The sequence below is a fragment of the Chaetura pelagica genome, unplaced genomic scaffold (assembly GCF_000747805.2).
Source record: "Chaetura pelagica isolate M959 unplaced genomic scaffold, ChaPel_1.0 scaffold31, whole genome shotgun sequence".
In the NCBI taxonomy this organism is placed as follows: Eukaryota; Metazoa; Chordata; class Aves; order Apodiformes; family Apodidae; genus Chaetura; species Chaetura pelagica.
The window spans coordinates 4,252,074-4,252,463 of record NW_009952481.1 but is presented as its reverse complement, the minus strand read 5'-3'; the positions used below and the strand labels follow the sequence as shown (position 1 = coordinate 4,252,463).

Below are 390 nucleotides of genomic sequence, written 5' to 3'. Positions count from 1 at the left end.
TGGGGGGGATGGGGGTCCCAGCCCCAGCCCGTCCCCCCACTGCACACCCCTGTGGCACAAAGTGCTGTCACCTCAGCATGCCCTCACCTTCATCTCCACATCCCCACGCAGCTCCAGCTCAAAGCAGCCAAATTCATCCAGGACTTCCTTGGTGGCGGAAGAGACGTGGATCTTCAGGGCTGAGTGGCACAGAGGGGCAAAAAGGACATGGCTGGGGTGGGGAGCGGGGCAGAGCCCATGCCACCAGCCCCCAGCAGCCAGCCCCACGTCTCACCCTGGCCGTTGGACTCCATGCGGGACGCGGTGTTCACCGTGTCCCCGAACAGGCAGTACCGTGGCATCTTCAGACCCACGACTCCGGCGCAGACAGGACCTGTGGGTACAGAGATG

The 390-nt window shown here is 64.1% G+C and overlaps 1 protein-coding gene across 1 annotated transcript in view; it reads right to left on the bottom strand.

Moving 5' to 3' along the window:
- Positions 1 to 390, bottom strand: part of NPR2 (natriuretic peptide receptor 2) — a 6,449-nt gene that overhangs the window by 703 nt on the left and 5,356 nt on the right. Inside the window, exons 20-21 of the mRNA XM_010008787.1 lie at positions 275 to 373; positions 88 to 179 (exon numbers count right to left, since the gene is read on the bottom strand). Of these exons, the coding sequence (XP_010007089.1) occupies positions 88 to 179; positions 275 to 373 (191 nt within the window). The remainder of the gene's footprint in view (positions 1 to 87; positions 180 to 274; positions 374 to 390) is intronic.